General features: G+C 37.1%; 2 protein-coding genes across 5 annotated transcripts in view; one reads left to right on the top strand and one right to left on the bottom strand.

Annotated features, from left to right (window-relative positions):
* Positions 1 to 3,156: 3,156 nt before the first annotated feature.
* LOC121313035 (uncharacterized protein C18orf19 homolog A-like) lies at positions 3,157 to 14,514 on the bottom strand. The gene is made up of 5 exons (XM_041245150.1): positions 14,373 to 14,514; positions 13,806 to 13,837; positions 9,324 to 9,844; positions 8,882 to 8,993; positions 3,157 to 6,384 (listed from the first exon to the last, which is right to left on the bottom strand). The coding sequence occupies exons 3-5, from the start codon at positions 9,815 to 9,817 to the stop codon at positions 6,064 to 6,066; spliced, it is 927 nt and encodes a 308-aa protein (XP_041101084.1). The 5' UTR covers positions 9,818 to 9,844; positions 13,806 to 13,837; positions 14,373 to 14,514; the 3' UTR covers positions 3,157 to 6,063.
* The window catches only part of rnmt (RNA (guanine-7-) methyltransferase), a 32,936-nt gene continuing 30,804 nt past the window's right edge, over positions 12,405 to 14,536 (top strand). For all 4 annotated transcript variants that reach the window (XM_041245148.1, XM_041245146.1, XM_041245149.1 and 1 more), the window contains exon 1: positions 12,405 to 13,580. The gene's annotated coding sequence lies outside the window, so the exon portion shown is untranslated. The remainder of the gene's footprint in view (positions 13,581 to 14,536) is intronic.

Below are 14,536 nucleotides of genomic sequence, written 5' to 3'. Positions count from 1 at the left end.
CTGATGCTACTGTACATTCTTACTGTACATTGCTTGCTATTTTCATAATGCTTGGGGTTATCCCTTTGACACATGCAAGACCAGCCTGCCTGTAGAGGACAAGCATGTCAGATGCTCTTCCTGCCAGAACAGGCAAAGGAGGCACTGGTGTATCGCAGTTTCTGTGAGTTTTGAATGCATTTAGCTAAATGTATACTGGAGAAACGTCTCTCCCATAGCTCTAGTGTGTCCCTCACCCCTGCACTGTTAGAGAGGAGGTTGCGTCCTCACCCCATGGCTCTGTGGCAAGGGACAGTGGACGACATGCACCAGAAAACCAATGCAGGAAGCCCCAAAGAGACAGCCGAGGCAGGCGTTGTCTTCTTCTGAAGAAGAGTCACCGTTCCAAGCGATTGGTGGACTCGGAGCAAATGGAGAAGCTCTGGGCAGCAGTTTCCCACTAAGGAACGGTGCTCGCAGAATAGCTGAGTGAATGTTCAGCTCCGTTTGACCCACCTGTCCCTTTGTTGGTGCAGGTGCCTAATTTAGTGCTTAAGCATGCCTATTCAGCCAGTGCATTCGTGACACACCGGGCAACTTTAGCAGCATTCTGGTAACCTACCAGTCACATTTCCTGAGGTCCCTCTCTGACAACCATAAGCCATCACCACAACTGGATGAGTTCCACCTGATCAATAAGAACCTGCTCTGTCTGTCTAAATTAATGGGTAGAAACCTGGCTGCGCTGGTAGCCGTAGGCAGGCAGCTTTAGCTTCCGGAAAAAAGCGCTGCTGTTGGATGCCCCTATTACACCGGGGCATACGTTTGGTCCTTCAGTGGATGAGATGCTGCAGCGTTCTCACCGTGTGCAGGAATCCACAAAGGAGCTGTTGCGATTGCTTCCAGAAAAAATATCCACCCCCAGTGCGCAAACCAGCAGCCTCAGTGATTGGCACAGCTGGATGCGCCTGCTGCCAGAGGTGGTATTCATAACCGTGCAGCGGCTGTACACTGCAGAGGCTATCATAAGTTCCACTACCCGGTGCGGAGGTAAAAGCCTCGGACCAAGAAGATTGTTCTTCTCTGGAGGCTTAACATGGTTCTTTAGGTACTCACGAAGCCTCCATTTGAGCCCTTGCATTCAACTGAGCTGAAATTTGTATTGCTTAAAGCGACATTGTTTTACAGGCATTCTCAATTTAAAAGCCTGCTGCATTTTTGCAGAAGCCAGGACAAAGATTATGCTCCGTACCAGTTCTGCTTTTTGACAAAAACTCAGCATTTCATGTCAACCAGTCTGTGCAATTGGAGGCCTTCCATCCCCCTCCTTTCCAGTCTGACAGAGAGCGGCAGCTCCACATGCTCTGTCCTGTGCAGGTACCACCATATTATGTTGACAGGACAAAAAGTTGGCAGTCCGAACAATTTTTTGTCTGTTATGGGGCGAATTCCTACAGTCAAGCCTTGTCTAAATGGATGTTGTCCATATGGATAGCAGATATAGTCAGGACTGCCTATGAGGTTTTCTCCAGAAAAGCTCACTGCCCATTCCACCAGGGGCATGGCAACTTTGTGGGCTTTATTCCAGGGTGCATCTATCAAGGACATTTGCAATGCAACGGAGTTGGCTACTCCCCATAGCTTTATTAGGTTATACAGACTAAATGCCGTGGATCCTCAAAACCCTCGCTTTGGAACTAGTGTGTTAATTGTGGCTACCGAGAGAACCTGTACAACACTGGCATAGATGTGAGTTTCTTCCTCAATTTTTTAGCCCTAGCTACTTGTTACTGGGGTCCTGAATGGTAACGCATTCGTAGCATTCCGGTCATGCAACAATTTTGCCATTATACGGAATGGGTCAGTATACGGCTTGAGTATACTGACCTATTCAGTAATGGTTACATTTCATACTTGAAAGGAAACATAAGGTTATTATCATGAACCTGGGTCCCTGAAATAGAAATGTAACCATTAACTTTCAAGTTGGCTGCATCCATGATTACAGCAGGCTTGAAGGAAAAATGATGTTAAGATCTGTGCATGCAGCCCTTTTATACCCTCGGGGGCTGGCATGGCTGTGTCACAGAGACTCGACTGAGCAGCTTTGATATATTATTCAGTTTACAGGTCTTACTAAGTACCTATTTAGTAAGGGCTGCATTGCATGCCTGAAAGGGAAACCCATGTTGCTTATTCAATTTGCATTACAGGCCAACTTGCAATCTATGCTATGCTTGCCCACTGTTTATGTATCAAAATCTGTTTTAGGTCGAGATAAATACATATTGGTGAGGTAGAGGGATTCTGTCCCAGTGAGAATCAACTTTGAAATAAGTGGACCAAAATTATTTAACCCCTAAAATACCCCAATTACTTATTCAATTTGCGTTATTGGCCAACTTGCAATCTGTGTCATGTTTGCCCGCAGTTTTTGTATCAAAATCCGTTTTGGACAGGGATAAGTACATATGGATGAAGTAGAGGGGTTCCACCTCTGTGAGAATCAGCTTTGAAATAAGTGTCCCAGAGCGATTTAACCCCTGAAATACCCCAGTTACTTATTAAATGTGTTACATTTCCGGGATGCGAATAAGAAGCTGGAATGTGAATACCTGGGTCGGAACCAACCCAGGTCAGGACCCGGTGTCACAAGGGTCGGCTGCATGATTTCACTCTGCGTTTGATAAAGCAGGGTTGACCTGGGTGACAGATGCAAGTACACAATATGTGTATCAATGCACTGGATGAAGCTGTTACAGACGCTTCTATCCAAGCTTCTCTGGATTGAACAGTCAGCCCAAATGTTGATTAGAACAAATGTTTCTTCGTCCCTGTTACAAGTTGGCGCTTATGGTGTGTCTCAAGAAACAAAAATATGGCTAAACAGAATAAACAAAAATGTTTGTTGCAGAAGTGAAACCTTCGCGCTGGCGTGGTTGTTTTTACATCAGCTCAAGAACGAATATCAAGCATTTTGTCTCGTTCAACCCAGGTCAAAGTGTACCAATCTACATCCTGAGGTGGGTCGCTGGGACCCAAGTTAACCCAGGTACAATACAGGTACGTGGTCTCACACTACGTGGGATTATGATGTGGGTAGCCAGGACCTGGGTAGGAGTGCCAGTGTGATAGTGTACTAAAAAAAAAAGAAATATGCATGACAGAATTGTAGCTTTTGTGCTGGATATTTATTTGGATCAGTGCTTGGGTATCTTTAACCAACAATATAAGATTCACAGATACATTTATGAAGTGATTACATAACAAGGGTCTCTACTCTGAAGGCACAAAAATTAAACATCAGAAAATAAATGACACAGAAGCTAAAACTTGAGATAAAATGATATTATATAAACCACAGGTAAATGCAGATTTAGTTTATGATTAAACATACATTTTGTTTATAGTACTAATTGACTTAATTTGAAGTTTAATTAGTTTCCAGAACAATTAAAAAAAAAAAAAAAAAAAAAAAAAACACACACCATTATCCTATTTTAGATAACTACTACTAACTGTTGAAATAATTCCCCGCAAGTATTTAAGATTGTGTTCAGTGTAGTGTGCATCACTTGTGTATGCAGGAAAATCAAGTCTTAATGTTTTGCTTTGTTTCCCACTGGAGCATTTCTGCTTACCTTTTTACTTACTGTACACCCTATTGAAATTAATCAAGATAATTTCTCATAGTTTCCATTATAACCAGATTGATTATCATTGTACATTGTACAAAAAAAAGACGTTTCAAGTATATTAAACTCTCCATTGTAAGATACTTAAATACTAACAATAAACTAGTAAAAAATGTGGGCAAACATTGGTGAATTTGCCTTTTTTTTCTTCTAAGAAATATACTTCTTTTGTCTTCATTAGCGGGTACAATAAAGCATTCCTTTTGCAGAACCCTATGGTACGGGTTTCTCAAAAGCTCCATTAAAGTTGACAGTAACGTGTGCTTAAATGCCATGTAAAATATTGACATCTTTACATGTAAATATTTAAAATATCTAATCCACAATTTTATTACATAATGCAGCATCTACCAAATTTACTTCAAGGTATTGATGTAAATTGTGGCACTAGTTATTTTATACTTGTTTGCAATAGATTCCAATTGTATGTGAAATGTTTGACAAGACATGAATATTGTTTAAAAACAAGAAAAGCCTGTTTTCATACTGTAAAATAAAAAGGACTAGTAAATCATAACATGTACGGTAAATATAAAAAAGCTTAGACAGGAATATACCTCACCTGTGATTACAATATTCAGTATAGACAAAGAGAAGGAGATAAAATACCTTAAACTGGACTAACTAAACAATAATTAATCAAAAGCTCTCTTTTCAGGTGAAAATAGGAAAGAAGAGACCTTTGAGGTATTGAAAGCTTACGATTAATTATTGTTCAGTCAGTCCAACAAAAGGTATCACATCATCTCTGTGTATCATCTTTGGATTAATATGGCTACCATTTCAAAACTGTAGACATTGAATGACATTGATAATCAAAATACACTGCATTGGGTACTTCCTTGTGGAGAGTTTATTAGATTATGTTTTTACTTTAAATAAATAAGTTAGGATAATGTAAAAGACAATATCACAAACACACAACCTGCTGTAAACTGTTTGTGAAAGGATCTCTGGCTGATTTGCTTTTCCAGTTACATCAACAAACAGAGGCAGACTGTTTGCAGTGCTCCAGTGGAAAAATGGGTAAACACAATCATATTCCTTCATACACACAAATGTTTTATAAGCAAAGATTAGATCAAAATGAACACATTTTTCTTCACAAGCCCCTTTTCACACCTCTACCCGGGTCTTGATCTTTCCCACCTAAAAACATTTATGAGCTTCATAAAGCAACTGCATCTCCATGCTGTAACTCATAATGAATTACACAGTTTACATTTAAGACAACTATTTAAGTCAGTGGGTTTAAATTTAAGTGTATTTGATAAAATGAGATTGATTAAAACAAACAAACTGTGGTGGTGTTAGTAAGATAATATAAAGTAATATACCCTATCATTTAAAGTATAAATGTATGTCTAAACAAATGCATAGGAAACAAGGTAATTAAAATGGCAGAGTGCTTTTTCTTAATCAAAATTACAAAAATGATTATGGCAGCCTGAATATTAACACCAAAGGGTGCAATGTTTAAACCATCAGGAGAAATAACTGCAACGGTCAAAGGAGTGCTAACCAAAGATTTAAAAAAAAAACAAAAAAAAAACAAACCCAATTCTTACCAACACTTACAGTAGTATTGGTCCACTTTTCTGTTGAAGAACCCCTTTATGTTTTAAAAGGGTGACCAGTAACAATGTTAATGAAGCTAATAAAAGAGGCAAGTAATACAATGTAAAGCAATGTTTAGCATTTTAAAAAGACAGATTTCTAGACCGAAAATAAATGATTGCAAACATCTGCAGTACATTTGATTTTGATAAATGAACACGATTACATGGTCATGCTTTATTTTAAGGTGCTATCACAATAGCTAAACCGTAATAAGTAAAGTCTTTAAAAATGCATCAACTGCAACACTATGCAATGGTATAAACTGATAATCCCCAAGGGATATATAATTTCCCTCTTCTATTAAACAGGCTATTATATGAATTAACCATTACCAAAGAACTCATGCCACTGCTATACTTACCCAGGTAAACCACACTTTGATTCATATTAAATGTTTTTTTTTTTTTTTTTTTTTTTTTTTATTCTGTTAATTCTGAAACTCATATAACAGATGGTTTCACAGACCCTTGTTTGCACTATGACCTACTTAATGTTACTTTAGGGGTCTATGAAACCAGCCAATAGAGTACTACTAAAATAAACTTATGAATATAACTATTTCTAGTGCTACTGTATATATGAATCACATTTAACTATCGAATTGAACAGATAGAATATTCAAAATATTTGTTAGTGCAATTCATTATCACGATTGCCTCTTTAAATAAAGCATGACCATCTTAATTTCCAGTTCATAACAAATACATCAACATTCACCAGACCTACAGCATTACATGGACAATCAAGTGCATTTCATTAGTCAACATAATTATTCCTTTTTCTTTCTGAAAGACACTTTGTCTTTGGTTTCTTGCAACTTTCCTGATAATTTGTCCTTGGTTTCGGTAATCCTGTCCTTAGTTTCTTCCATTCTCTCAGAGAAACGGTCTTTAGTTTCTTCCATTCTCTCTGACAATCTTTCTCTTGTTTCTTCCATTTTGTCTGTGAATCGTTCTCTTGTTTCTTCCATTTTGTCCTGAATATAGTCCCTGACAGGGGGTGGCGTTGGCAAGTAGCCATGTTTCCGTAGGTATTTAACTGTAAACGATGTTCCTCCTAGGGTTACTGTATATCTCGCAGGAGTGGCAATCTTTGAGAAAAAGAAAATTGATGCATTAAAAACAGGATGTATTTCAATAATCTAAACAGTGGCAGAAATATGGCCATCCCCATGACTTTAAATCAATAGGCAATTAAAATGCAGTAAACTCTAATTTAGATGAATTTCCATCAATCTGAACTTCGCAGGAATTCCTATTATCAAGATTCTATGACAAATAGTCATGCTGAGGTACAGTGCCTCTAACAGCCATAGCCCAACACCAGGGAGTATCACTATTGCACTTATAATTGTTACTTACAAAAATACTAATTAGGCACTTAACTCTTGATAATGATTTCCATTGGCGTGCCCTTCTGCTGTTTTAAGGCAGAATGTTCAGGTGAGCAGCACTCTGTGTGTGTGAAGTACTGCATTTATTATTTTACAAACAGTAACAACTATTGCTCACGTATTTTAATAGTGTCATTTTACTGGAAAATATTGTATTACAGCGATGAAAGTAAGAAGTAAAATAAAAAAAAAATAAATAAATACAAATTAAAAGCTGAGAAGTGCAGGAATCTGGGATTTGCTCAGGAACACAAATTGAATGTAGTTAATACTCAGATTATACCTGAAATCACAATGTATACCAAATAAGTGAACTTTAACAAAGCCAGCAATGCCCATACTTGGTAAAATTAGATACATTTTTTTTTATTTTTTTTTAATGGTAAGTGAAATTTAAGGGTCTGTGAAATTTGATGCAAGTATGCAGCCAAATAAAGTTGAGGTAAAATATATATTTAGTTTCAAGTTAAATCTATCTTTTTTCTTACCTGTGCACTAGGACTGAAATAAATGCAGTACAACATGTCTTTTCTTTTAATGTTCTTGTTCCTTTGGATCTCAAATGCAACTTGTTCACATCAGAAAGTCACTCCCGTTTAATTGTTAAAGGTCAAAAAAGACCTATGTGCACTTTCACTTGTTATTGTTAATTTCTATTTTTGTGGCACCTTCCTTTCCTTCTTGTTTTTTGAGCTTCAATACTACTACTACTAATAATAATAATAATTGAACTGACAAAAAGTCACAGAAAATACTTTGTGCGGCCACACACAAGGCATGCGCTCTTGAACTTGAGCGAATCATCCACTAGTTTGGGCTTATTTGCAATATTAAGCATTTAACATTGTAAATGTTTATTTTACGCTGCAAAAGAAACAAACAGGTTTATATTAAATGGATAGCACTGTTTTTAAGGCATAAGTTTGAAAAAAAGCTACATTTTCAAAATGTCCTGCAAAAGCCAACAAATTAGAAAATGTAGTTTAATATACACTAATAATGTAAGACATTTAGATAGCTTTCAGAATTAATTGCCAGCTTTCAAAACGGAAGGTTTTTTCATTTCAATTGTATACAAAACAGTGTGCAGTCAGTCTTAATTTCCTAATCACTGTACATTAATAAAACACCTTGGCAGATTAAAATTAAAACAAGGAGCGAACAGGTTGGCTCCTGAGTGGCGCATCCGGTAAAGGCACTCTGATGGAATGCAGGATGTGCCCTATAGCCTAGAGGTTACCGGTTCGGGTCCAGGATATTACACTGCCGGTTATGGATGGGAGTTCCCGGGGGGAGATGCACAACTGGCCGAGTGCCGCCGTGGGGAGGGCTTAAATCGGCAAGGGTGTCCTCGGCTCACCGTGCACCAGCGACCCCTGTAGACTGGCCGGGCGCCTGCGGGCTTGCCTGCAAGTTGCCCAGAGCTGCAAGGTCCTCTGACGCTGTAGCTCTGAGGTAGTTGCATGGAGGGCCTGCAGAGCAAAAAGTGGATGGCTGACGACGCATGTGTTCATCTTTGTCTCTTTGGTTTCCCCCACTAGCACCTGACATGGCTTACAAGTGCTGCAGCAGACACATGACGCATATTGAAGGTGCTGCTTTTACATCATTCTTAAAAGTCAGAGTAATAGATTTGTTTATGAAGGACGTGAAAGAAGCTTATGAAAAACAAACTGCATGACCAAAAGCTCGCAGAAAAATACAAGTCTGCGGAATTGGAATCATTTGTTGTTATTGTGGACAAAGGGAAACAAGATGGTGGGGCACAATGTATTGATTGCAGGAGCCTGCTTCGATTTTATTCAATTAAAACGGGAATAATTCCATTTGCTCTTGTGTTAAGTTCGTAATAAAATCACGCATTTAAAAGGACTGTACTTCACTTGATTTTCAGATAATGCATTTATCTTTTTATCTTTTACACAAACATATTGTATATCTAATTTTACACTCCTCTAGTACAGGGCAGAAGTACACAAAAAACACCAGATATGAATTTCAGCCTGTGCCACATTTCACGACCCTGAACTGGGTAGGGTCCTACATATAGGCAAGTAGGCCAGACCTTATAAATACACATTCTTCCCTTTCAAAGCAATAAATACAAAAGTAGTATTTTATAAACTAAGAAACTGAACAGGTTTAAGCAACAATATAGAAGGTGCCACTAAATCGAAGGCTATGGAATACTCACCTTGTACATCGCATAAGCAGTGAGTGCACACCCACTTTGTGACTTTTTCAGCATGTTTACTATACTTTCAGGTAGTCCAACGAACTCCAAAAATGGTACAACATTCACACCCCTAAAGGACAATATTGAAAAAAATGTTGAATAGAACCAGCTACCAGCGAGTATAATTTTAAATTACTACCCCACCCTCACCATGCAAAAAGTTGTCAAATTGGCAAGATTTTCCAATATTTTGTCTGCAGAAATTAGGGACCAGGGAACCTACTGGTACATCATTTGTTTTGTTCTCAATTCCTATAAAATAATCACTTTCTTATTTTTAATTTGACCACATACCTGCACCAAACAGCTTAGGAAATAGTCATTAACAATTAATATTTTGGGCATTCAGCAAACTGAAAAATATTTAACATAAACTAGGTGTATTAAACTTTTCACTTACTTCATAGCTGCATAATAAAAGGAACCAAACCACATGGTGGAAGTTACCAGATGCACTGGTATCATCACTTTTCCATACTGCTTAAACGTTCGCTTGAACCTTTGGTAAAGTCCAATGGATTTATCCTGAAGGGGATCAGGCTCTATAATATCCTCCTGTGTGTCTGTGTGAGCTGCTGCAGTCCCTACTGAAACATTCTGCCTTGGGTCACTCCCTGCTGGACGCTTTACTTGTGCTTCTGAGCTTTTAGGATTCTCTTGTTGAGATGGCAGAGGCTCTTCTTGAAGATTGGGCTTCCTTTGTTCAGTCACTCTGCAGGACGTGGACGTGTTCACCCTTTGTGAAAGGGAGGAATGAATTCTTGCACACGCAGTAACAAATGAACCAGTAGCAGCAGCTGGGCTTTTACAAAACTGGTGTGAAGCACTGCACAAAACTACAGAACGTGTGGTGTTGCTGTGCTGGAGCACAGTTTGTATTAAAAGCCTCTGCATTTCAAAACCTAAGTCTGGCTTCAGTACCTGTTTTGAAGAAAATATTTAAAATTGGTAAATAACAGAGGTCATACCGCAGAGTTCATTACTAAAACCCATAAATCGTTGATATGATAATAGTATTCGGTACAAACTGATTTCTGAAATTATTCAACAGCATTAAAGTTCACGGCTCTAAATTAACTGCAGCCATGTGGCAATTGCCATGGTTGCCCTTGACCACCTTAATTGCCGCAATGCACATCAAAATGTAGGTCTATTCACGGCAATTATGGTCGCAGTTCCTTTTCTGCTCCAGCAACTAGAAACGCCTGTATATACAAAATTAGGAGGTGTTTGGATCCAAACAATACCATGATTACGTGATTTGCGTGGTTAAGTCGCATCAGCTGGGAAAAAAAAACAACAAAACAAAACAATGGACTTCTATTGCGCCTAATACAGTCTTGCGCACGCTGTACAAAAATATACCTAAAAAAACATGATTATTTTTTCAGGTCCACTCTTCAGAAAGTTAAGATAACCACTTTAAGTACGTTACTTTCAGGTAAAAACAAACACTTTGTGTAACTCAACTGAATATGGTTTAATTGCCATTATACTCTTATAAATGTATTTTAAAAGAATAAACCGTAAACAAAAGCAAAACAGGTCACGGAGCTCATTTGACCAAAAGTGCTTCACCAGTGTTATTGTAAAAACTTGCACAACCAAATGAGACAATTGTGAATTTTTTTATGTTTCGTGCTGAATTTACTGTATCGGGAGCCTTGTATCGCGATACAAATTGTATTGTTAAGACGCTACCGATACCCAGTGGGCACACGACGTTACGCTGACTTTGTGTATTGGTTGTATTTGAGTCGCGATGTCAGGCAACTAAAATATAACCAATACAAAAGGTCTTTTTGACAACGTCGAGGCAACGTCTGTCTTTGACGCCATTTTAAGGTTACTTTATGTTGTGGTATGTCTATTTTAAAAAAATGCCCTGTTCAATGATAAACGACGGAAGCTTCCAATTATACAATACAAAATACGCATGGGAGCAGGAATATAAATCAACAAGATGCTTCAGCGAAATCGTAGAAGGCGGCGACTTCGTGAGAGACAAAGCCGTGTTACATCTGTGTTAAATCGACAAATAAGTCACGCAGAAACAGACTCTTCCACATTTCAGGGTAAGGATCGGTACATTTACTTGATAAATATAACCTTAACGTGGAAACTGCAAAATGTTAAAAATTATTTAAGTTTACAGTGTTAAATGATGGCAATTAAATGCTGTTCAATTACCTTTTGTCAAGAAAGAAAGTATAAATGCTCACATTTATCACCGTTCATTTCTGTATCCTTCTGTCCCTCCCTCCCTCCTATTTATCTAAAAGTCTTAGACCAGGGAACTGTTTGGTGAAAGGTGTTTTCAGAGCAATTATTTCTGATAAGGACAATTTTAAGATATCTTAAATATTTTTAAAATATTGTACATTTTACATATAAATATCCATTACTAAATTAAGCCCAAAGCGTGGAGGCCTATTTCTTATTGTTCTTTATTATTATTATTATTATTATTATTATTATTATTATTATTATTAACAACAAAGTCTGTTTCAGAAAAATATAAACCGTTCGTGTCTGATCTCGCCCAGCTGTCTCACTCAGAAGCCGCTCAAACTGTGTCTCTACTCAAAGTTTAACACACACAGGTATACTTAACTTGGAAACTGCTTGCAAATGTTAACATTATTTAAGTTTACACTGTTAGAGAACAATTAGATTTAATGTTTTGCTACAATATATAGTTTTAACCTATGAACTTATTGTTTTCTTTCTGTTATTTGTCTTTGCAGATAGTGTGAAGAAAACCCAGAAAGGCACAGAACTGGAGGAGCTCTGTCTAAAGTGCTGAGAGAGATTAAGTGAGTGAGTGAGAGATAGATTTTAGTTGTACTGTAATTTTAAAGTGTCTTGACAGAATAAAATGAGCACTTGTGACATACTCGTGGCAAAGTGAATATATAATAGAGATTAGGCTGTGTAATGTTGTATATAATATACATTGTATTTTAATGTTTGAAAAAACGTGTAAGTCACCTTGGACAAAGTTGACAGCCCAATGACAAAATAATAATAATCATGTATTTTTTATTCTTATTAAACTTCATTAGTCTACCACTAGTGTCCATTGTTTGTTTATTTTTTGTTTACATAAAGCTTAAAATTCCTATACAAAGTTTGGCTAAAATAACTTATGATTAACACATATGAGCCAAACTTTAAATATATTTTGTAATAATCGTTTATAAGTGTTTATAGGGGTACAAAGATGTGTTTATTTATAAGAGGAAATAAGCAATTAGTACCTGTACATTCTAATTGTAGTTTATGTGTCTGGTTAGTGTGATCTAAAACAAATCAGTTTACAAACTGTCAATATTAATATATACATTTCTAGGTTAGGAATCTGACATTTGATTATGATTAGATTATTAATACATATGAAAGCTATTTTAGGTCAATATTATTGTTAATAATAGTATTTTTTTAGGTCAGACTCTGACATAATCACAACATCATGATTCTGACGTTGTATAACGTTCAGGGGTGCGTTTTCGCGCTATGACCAGGTCGTTAGGTCGTGTGTTTTCGCAATGGGGTCACTGGACCAAGCGGTCATAGGTTCACTGAACCAGTGAACAGAGTTTGAGGTATGGTTCTGGATTGTAACCCAAGGTATTGTGGGATAGATGTTGGTGCTCCTGGTGATGATGTGTAGCGTCAAGCACAAAGGCTGCATACAACTGTGGGCTTTGGTGAAAGTGGGGTTTTGATATATAATCCAGCTGGGCTAAAGCAACTAAAATAAATTATAATTAATTAATATTGGAACACATTACATTGTGTGTACCGTAAAACCTCAAATAATTGCTAGGTCTCAAATAATCGCTTGTCTCCAATACACACTGGGTCTGCTGGCAAATTTTGTAAATAAATGCTGAGTCTCTGTCATTGCCATTGAAGCTGAGGAAGATGAGGAGGAGCCTGAGCATAATTAACTGCTAAGTGACAGCGATGAAAGCGACTCTCAGGATTAATAAATAATAGAAAATGTCATTTAAGATATGCCTACATGCAATGCATATTTGTTTATTGCAGTTATTACGTTATTAAGTTTTGATAATTTTAAGCGTGCTGAAGTAGGTCAGATACAAACGTCATGGTGTGGAGTGGAGTGGGGTGGTTTGTTAATGTGAGCACACCCATTAAACTGAAAATGATTGTCAGTTTGTTTTAGTATTATTAGTAAGGTTTCACATTACTGTGTGAAATACAATTCAAGCACTAGACCTATAGTCGGTATATATTGCAATGCAGTCCAACACATTTGCCTAGAGATGTCTAGAGATATATTTTGCATGATTTATTGGAATAGAACTTCTGACAGACATACCTATGACATTAGTCACCATTATATACATGACCAATCTGTTGGTTCATCAATAACACAGATAACTGCTGCGACAACATTTTTAATGACCATATCAGTTTTTGCGTTGCGGTCACTGGTTCTTGGTCAAGCTTAACCCGGTTGTGTTGTGGTCCCCAAGCTTGCGATTCAGACGTCAGAAAAACTTCCATATACAACATTATTCTGACCAATATAGAACGTCGGAATCTGGCGTCAACACAACGTCACTGCAACCAACTTTGCCCACTGGAAATCTGGTTTTGACTACGGGAACAAACTGAAAAGCACAAGGTACAGTATATGTTCACCCTGTTCTCCAATTGTGATTTACATTTTGTTTTAACCGTGCTTTTAACCAATTGTTAAGACAAGGAGATAAATTGTCTTACCCAAGGTCACACAATGATTTAGTGTAACCTGAACCCCGATAGCTATTATTCGAGGGTTATATATGGCGTTTCTTCCTGTTGACACATTTCTGCATAAAATACAACATTAACTATCTTGAAAACTTACCGTATTGAAGATAAACAAGGTGTTTACAGGAGCTGAAAACAAAACACAGTTACTATTCGCAGATAATCACCGTGTAAATCCTACAGATCGTCATTGTCTTTGAGCTATATATATATATATATATATATATATATATATATATATATATATATATATATAGATTATATATAACCTACGTAAAATATAATACTAATAGAATGCTAAATTGATAATACTAATAGAATATTCCTATTAAATAGTACATACATCCATTTTTATTATAAAAGCAATACATAACATTTAAAGTTCACTTCCCTTAGTTATATATTTATACAATTTGAAACAAAAAATACACATTTCCACTGCACGAGTTAAATAAAAGGGACATACTCCTGTGTTCTCTGCTCAAATCAGACTAGCACAACCGGCATTGCATGTTCAGTTTAACTTTAATAACAGATGGGGCCCAGATTTGTGTTGCAGCCAAACATTTTTTAGCTAAGCTATAAGCATGCTTGCTTCTCATAAAAAGCTCACACAAATCTAGTTACAATTACAACAAGTAACAAATAAAGGACAACCACTTACATTTTGAGTTGGGTTTAGCATGTTGTGGTGAATTTCAAAGGTTAACTGACAGACATATAGAACACATTAACTAGCAATGCGTGCAACTCCAGGCCAAGTAACGTGCTGCATGAACACGCAGAGGAAACTGGGTATTCTAGTGCTTTAGGATCTGACATATTCAG

The sequence above is a fragment of the Polyodon spathula genome, chromosome 3, assembly GCF_017654505.1.
Source record: "Polyodon spathula isolate WHYD16114869_AA chromosome 3, ASM1765450v1, whole genome shotgun sequence".
NCBI classification, from domain to species: domain Eukaryota; kingdom Metazoa; phylum Chordata; class Actinopteri; order Acipenseriformes; family Polyodontidae; genus Polyodon; species Polyodon spathula.
Note: the sequence above shows the minus strand (reverse complement) of the source record. Positions and strands in the feature narration are given on the sequence as shown.

Bases quoted from the DNA above. Each gene is read 5' to 3' on its own strand.
- LOC121313035 (XM_041245150.1), bottom strand. From the start codon at position 9,817: ATGCAGAGGCTTTTAATACAAACTGTGCTCCAGCACAGCAACACCACA. The intron at 8,994-9,323 runs GTAAGTGAAAAG...ATTGTCCTTTAG, and splicing joins TTTTATTATGCAGCTATGAA to GGGTGTGAATGTTGTACCAT. The intron at 6,385-8,881 runs GTGAGTATTCCA...TTTTTCTCAAAG, and splicing joins CTGCTTATGCGATGTACAAG to ATTGCCACTCCTGCGAGATA.